A 6,000-nucleotide genomic window follows, 5' to 3' on the forward strand; every position below is an offset into this window, starting at 1 on the left:
TAGCGGTCATGGCAGTGGATAAACAGCTATGATAGTAACAAGGCAGTATATCAAAGAAGTTCAGAATTCTGAACTATTTAGCATTTACTTGTTGTCTCATAAATACCTGTAATATAATAGATAATAGCTTGGCCACTTTTAAAACAAATTCTTGTTTAAATATTAAGAAACTGATCTAAATATATTTTTTCTAACAGATTGCAATTATTCTTTCAGTTGTTTGAAAACAACACTCAAAGCTCATGCATATCTCTGCCAATAATGAAATTGAACTAGTCCAATATCAGCATTCAGCTTATAAGAATAAAATCAAAATTAGAAAGTTTGTTACTAGAAATGAATGTTTTTGTCATCTAATACAAATTAAATCTCCAAAATGGAACACAGCAATTTATATGTCAACTGCTTATATACTGTAAATATTTTTTTTTAAATGATTACAGTATTACTTTATATCTGCCACTAAACTAATCAATTCTATGAGCTTTCAAAGTAGATGACAGGTAGTGTTCAATTATTCAGTTAAAGGGCTTATTGATGTCAATAGATGATTGCAGGAAGTGAATCCTCTTAGTGGGTTAATGTAAAACAAAAAGCACTGGTCCATTCAAAAATTGAGAACCAGATGTTCTCACATTTTAGTGTTGTACTAAGTATCATTAAGAGGAAGTAAAAGATTCCTCATCACTTATATTCATATGTATCTCTTCCTGGAGAATGTTTTTTTTAAAAAAACTCTTGTAATAAAATGGGTAAGCCCTAATCACGCCTAACTGAAAGGGAAGTAAGTTTATATAGAAAGTTTAATTAGAGTTGAATTAATAATTAACCTTACATGCTGTAATACAGTAAATGTCTTGTAGTTTTGAGTTCCAAAATACATAGTTTCATGTACCATATCATTATTTTACTTTTTATACAGCTTAATAAGCTTAGCATATTCTTAAATTATAGCTGTTAATCTGCAGCTACATTTTGTAAACCCATGTGTTATATTTTGTGCTGGTCAGTGGTGAAAAATATGTGGATTGAATTTACAAAGCAAAGACAAAATCAGAAGTGCTCCATTAATCAGTAATCCACCAATTAAAAAAGCATTTGGGAACTGAATGTTAAGCTGATATATTTCAAAATCATGCCTCTTTCCAGGTATACTTTTTAATTTAACCTCTCTCTTCTCCTCCCCCCCACTCTTCTAAGATTATTTTGGAAGTTTATATGGAACTCAAAGCTTTTACCTAAACTTTGAGGTTAGGAGTAACCTAACTTCTCACAAGAGAAGCTGTATAAGAATTCTATTTAGACTGCCACAACTCTGAACAGCGGAAAAAGAAAACAGAATATCCACACATCTTTCAAAAAAAATTCATCAAAAACTGCTTGACCACTCCACCCAATATAGTACAAGCAACACAAGTCATAAAAAGGCTAACACCGTCATACATCAAAAACATCTGAGAAACCACCAACAGACCATTATGACCACACAGAATCAGTGCAGCATCCAAACCAACTAAAGCCCTCCAAAACATGAGTAAATCAAAAGACCCAGCAGACCCAGAAGAAAAAACAGGAGTCATCTACGACATTATAGTGTAAAGACTACAACAGCCACTATGGAGGACAGACAGACTAGCAGAGCTCATCCATAAACACCAATCAGCAGTCAGAAGACATGATGAAAACTCCTTAATTTCACAACATATGGACAGACTTAACCATAGTTTCAACTGGGAAATGGTGACCATCCTAGACCATGCCAGGTTCAAAAAAACGCTAGAAACTTCCTGGAAGCTTGGCACTTTGACAAATCTACAAAGCCATCTACAGTCACCCAGACATAAACAACATCTATATACTGTGCAAAAGGAACAACCAACAAACCAAGGAGCCAAGGAGCCAAGGTGGCGCAGTGGTTAAATGCAGCACTGCAGGCTACTGCTAGATCAGCAGGTCAGCGGTTCAAATCTCACCGGCTCAGGGTTGACTCAGCCTTCCATCCTTCCGAGGTGGGTAAAATGAGGACCCAGATTGTTGGGGGCAATATGCTGACTCTCTGTAAACCGCTTAGAGAGGCCTGAAAGGCCTATGAAGCGGTATATAAGTCTACTGCTATTGCTATAAACCAAAAAGGGAACAAAAACATCTCCCCAACAGCAATCAATATCCAGATGAGTACAGATTAACACCAAGATTAACATCAGAGCAACAATCAAGAAGTAAACAATACACCAATCTAGGACCTGCCAAACAAGCTAACAGAAAACAGCCCAACCAAAAAATCATCAAGACCACTCCCACCAACACTGACAGGACACTAAAATATAAATTGAGAGCAAGCTCCACTCCTTACTAGCACTAATGTTACCTAGTTTGGGTAATGAAATGTCTACAAGAAAACAACCAAGCTCAAGGAGCACTAAAAACCCATCACTCAAAGGTTTTGTTCAGAGCTTTCTTTTCTTTTCTTGATCTATATACTTGTAATGGAAATCTTAAAAAAAAAAAAAAGTTCAGAAAGGAATGGAGAGGTGCAAGCATCTGTCTTCCTTCCCTTCCACCTCATTGTTGCACTGGATTTCTTGGAACCTCCAATATTACAGCAAACCAAGAAGGTAACATTGTATTCCTCAGTTACTAAAAGTAACACTGACTCCAAATTCTTCATTTAAACTAATTCTACCTTTGAATTCATCCCACATCTCTTCTAATAATCCATCTGGCTGTGCTATTAATGGAATCTAATCCACCCCCTCCCCCCATATTAGTCAGGATGACAGTCTGAACTGTCACCTTCAGGATATGAACACTTCCTTCCTTACAGCTTTGAATATAAAAGTGTCTTCTGACTTTTCTTCACTGCTCATTTCAGATAAATACAGTATTTCTGTAAGAACTGTCTGGGATGTATTGATTAGTCCCATTTTCTTAAACTGACAACAATGTGCAATTTCTTTTACAAAGTTTGCAATTTGTTTTCTAATGTATAGTACTTGTAGACTGAGTTCCCTATTTTCTCTTTTGTGATCAGTAGTGTCTGGAGCTATTCCATATGTTGACAATTCCTGCCCTAAAATAGTGTCTCCTCTGATTTTGCAGAAACAGCATATCTTTCATTCACATCCTGTTCTCCTTAATTCACCTTTAACCAATACAATTCTATTCTAACTTTCTCCTTTTCTTCTAAGTTAGAGTAGCAAAACCCATAATTCAAAGTGAATTTATACCATATTACAATACAATACAATAGCAGAGTTGGAAGGGACCTTGGAGGTCTTCTAGTCCAACCCCCTGCCTAGGCAGGAAACCCTATACCAGACAAATGGCTATCCAACGTCTTCTTAAAGACTTCCAGTGTTGGGGCATTCACAACTTCTGGAGGCAAGCTGTTCCACTGATGAATTGGTCTAACTGTCAGGAAATTTCTCCTCAGTTCTAAGTTGCTTCTTTCCTTGATTACTTTCTACCCATTGCTTCTTGTTCTACCCTCAGGTGCCTTGGAGAATAGTTTGACTCCCTCTTCTTTGTGGCAACCTCTGAGATATTGGAACATTGTCTCCCCTAGTCCTTCTTTTCATTAAACTAGACATACCCAGTTCCTGCAACCATTCTTCATATTTTAGTCTCCAGTCGCCTAATATTCTTTGGCCTTACCATCTTCCTATTCATCCAGCTACATTTGAATTCATGCAACTCCTTTTTCTGCAACTGTAGATGGTTATGAATGATTATTTTAAAACAATGCTCTCCTAGCTTGAATAATACTTTGGCTCTTCTGCCTTCTTTATAATTCAAATGTGCTCAATGCACATCATTCATATCACTGAGTGAGGACACTTCCCTTCATCTTCACTGTTGCCACTCCCAAAGTCTCATAAGAGACATTTCTCACCAGAAATGTCCATGTTTAGCTCTGCAAAAGCTTTTAGGGCAGAAATTGTGCTCTCTTTGTTCACCATTGCCACTTTATTGCTTAAGTTTCTGTTCCAATCCCTTACCATCACAGTCTCCTAAAAAATGAACAATCCTCTGATGATTCAGGTAATAATCCTCACTTCTCCTGCTACTTCGGCCAATTTGACAGGGGATGCGCTCTTTTTTCCCCATCCTCCTGTTAATTAACCCAGCAATTCTTCCTTCTCACTTCCCCCAAGCACTTATCAGCCAGACCCACCCTTATTATTATCCCCATCTGCAGACCCATCTCTGTCTCAGATTTCCACGAACTCCCCAACCCGATCATCTCAAACTCCTGTTTAAACCGTGTGGGCGCTCCCACTTTCTATCGCCCTACAAAAACAGGCATCGTACCCATTGCCTACTACTCGGAAGCAAGTCGCCCGGAGTTCAGCCGGGGGCGACCAGAGAGGAAACCTCACCCCACACCCCCAGTTCGCCAAACCGACCCAGCGATCCAGCAAGATTCCCAACCCGTTTCCCTTACCCTCCCCCAGGCCTCCTCTTCCTCACCCCACTCGAGGAAGTCGGAGACGAGCCTGTCTCTGCGAAGCGGCGAGTCGCGGCTGCACTCGGTGTAGAGCCCGACCAGGAGGTCCAGCAGCCCCTCGACGCTCAGGACGCTTTCGTTGCGCCGGGGCCCATCCAAGAGCAGCTGCTCCAGCTTCTTCAACCGAACCTTGGCCGACATGGTGGCGGCGGCGGCTGAGGAGAGCGAGCTGAGCGACTGGTCGGTCAAGGGAGGAGGGAGAGGCCGAGCGAGGCGGAGAGGGAAGGCGAAGAGGAGGAGGAAAGAGCCGCCGCCTCAGGCTCCGGGCAGCAGCGGCGGCGAAGGCATCCGCCTATCCAGGCGCTCCCTCCTCGACGCCTTGCGACGGGCCCTGGGCCCGGCAAGACTAGGGGCTGCTTCGCCTCCACGCTACGCCCACATTTCGCGAGGCCTTTCCGAAGAGCAGCTCTTGCAGCAGACTCCGCTCCAGGCCCGGCTGGTCCATCGGTTGGTCCCTCCCCTTCGGACCCGCCCTCTCACTTCGCCTGGCAACGGCTGAGGAGGAGGAGGAGGACGACGAAGATGAAGTCCCGGCTTTCAGTTGCGACGGCCGCCGCTGGGAAGGCGGTGCGGCAAAGTCATGCCGGTGGTCAAAGCAGCCCCCGCCCCCTCCCCTCCCCCCCAAAGCAGGCCGCCTCTTCTCAACTCAGCCCCGCTTCTCTCCCGTCCCCGCCCCGCCACCCCGCCCCGCCCCGCCCTCTCTGGCGCTTGGGAGCAGGACGGAAGGCGCTGGGCGAGGGCCCTGGAAAAGTGGCCCGAGAAGAAGCCGGAAGGACTTGGTCCTCGCCTCTTGCCGTAGTTCCTAAGGAAACGCTCCCTCTGGCTGTGAGCATCCGGGCAACAGGAAGCTCGGAGAGGAGGAGGAGAGGGAGGAGGAGAGCCGCGATTGGAAAGCCGGGAAGAAAAAACCCTTTCGGCAGATTCGCGAATTGCGCAACCTGAAAGCCCCCGGGAGCAAAACAAAGCGGCCGCTTTCTCTTCACGTATCCAAAACCTTTTCCTTTGCCAAGTGGATTGAAACAAGCGAGGCACCGGAATTCCCGTCAGCATATTCCTGGCTCCCACGCCCCAAATGCTTTAGATTTGTTATAACTTCCTACTCGTTCCTGATAAGGGCATCCCGTTCATAAGGACGGGGTTAAATCCAAGAGATTGGGTAAATTTAGCAAATATTCGTTTAGAATAGAATACTCCAGGGGTCGGTGCGTTGTACGAACATAGATCTGATCTTTTATATTGTTGTTAGTTGCGAAGTCGCGTCCGACCATCATGACCCCATGGACAACGTTCCTCCATGCCTTCCTGTCCTCTACCATTCTCTGGAGTCCATTTAAGCTCACTCCTACTGCTTCAGTGACTCCATCCAGCCACCTCATTCTCTGTCACTCCTTTCTTCTTTTGCCCTCAATCTTTCTCTTCTCCAGTGAGTCCTTCCTTCTCATTAGGTGGCCAAAGTATTTGAGTTTCATCTTCAGGATCTGGCCTTCTAAAGA

At 43.7% G+C, this 6,000-nt stretch overlaps 1 protein-coding gene across 4 annotated transcripts in view; it reads right to left on the reverse strand.

The window, feature by feature from the left end:
- The window catches only part of CDC42BPB (CDC42 binding protein kinase beta), a 111,426-nt gene extending 106,371 nt beyond the window's left edge, over positions 1 to 5,055 (reverse strand). For 3 of the 4 annotated variants that reach the window (XM_087726738.1, XM_087726729.1, XM_087726727.1), the window contains exon 1: positions 4,471 to 5,055. In XM_087726738.1, the coding sequence (XP_087582864.1) occupies positions 4,471 to 4,648 (178 nt within the window). In that variant the 5' untranslated portion in view covers positions 4,649 to 5,055. The remainder of the gene's footprint in view (positions 1 to 4,470) is intronic. The other variant, XM_087726742.1, reaches the window with a different exon arrangement.
- Positions 5,056 to 6,000: the final 945 nt, after the last annotated feature.

The sequence above is a fragment of the Thamnophis sirtalis genome, unplaced genomic scaffold (genome assembly GCF_051295495.1).
Source record: "Thamnophis sirtalis isolate CommonGarterSnake01/CBP01778 unplaced genomic scaffold, rThaSir2_p1.2 scaffold_1, whole genome shotgun sequence".
Taxonomy (NCBI): domain Eukaryota; kingdom Metazoa; phylum Chordata; class Lepidosauria; order Squamata; family Natricidae; genus Thamnophis; species Thamnophis sirtalis.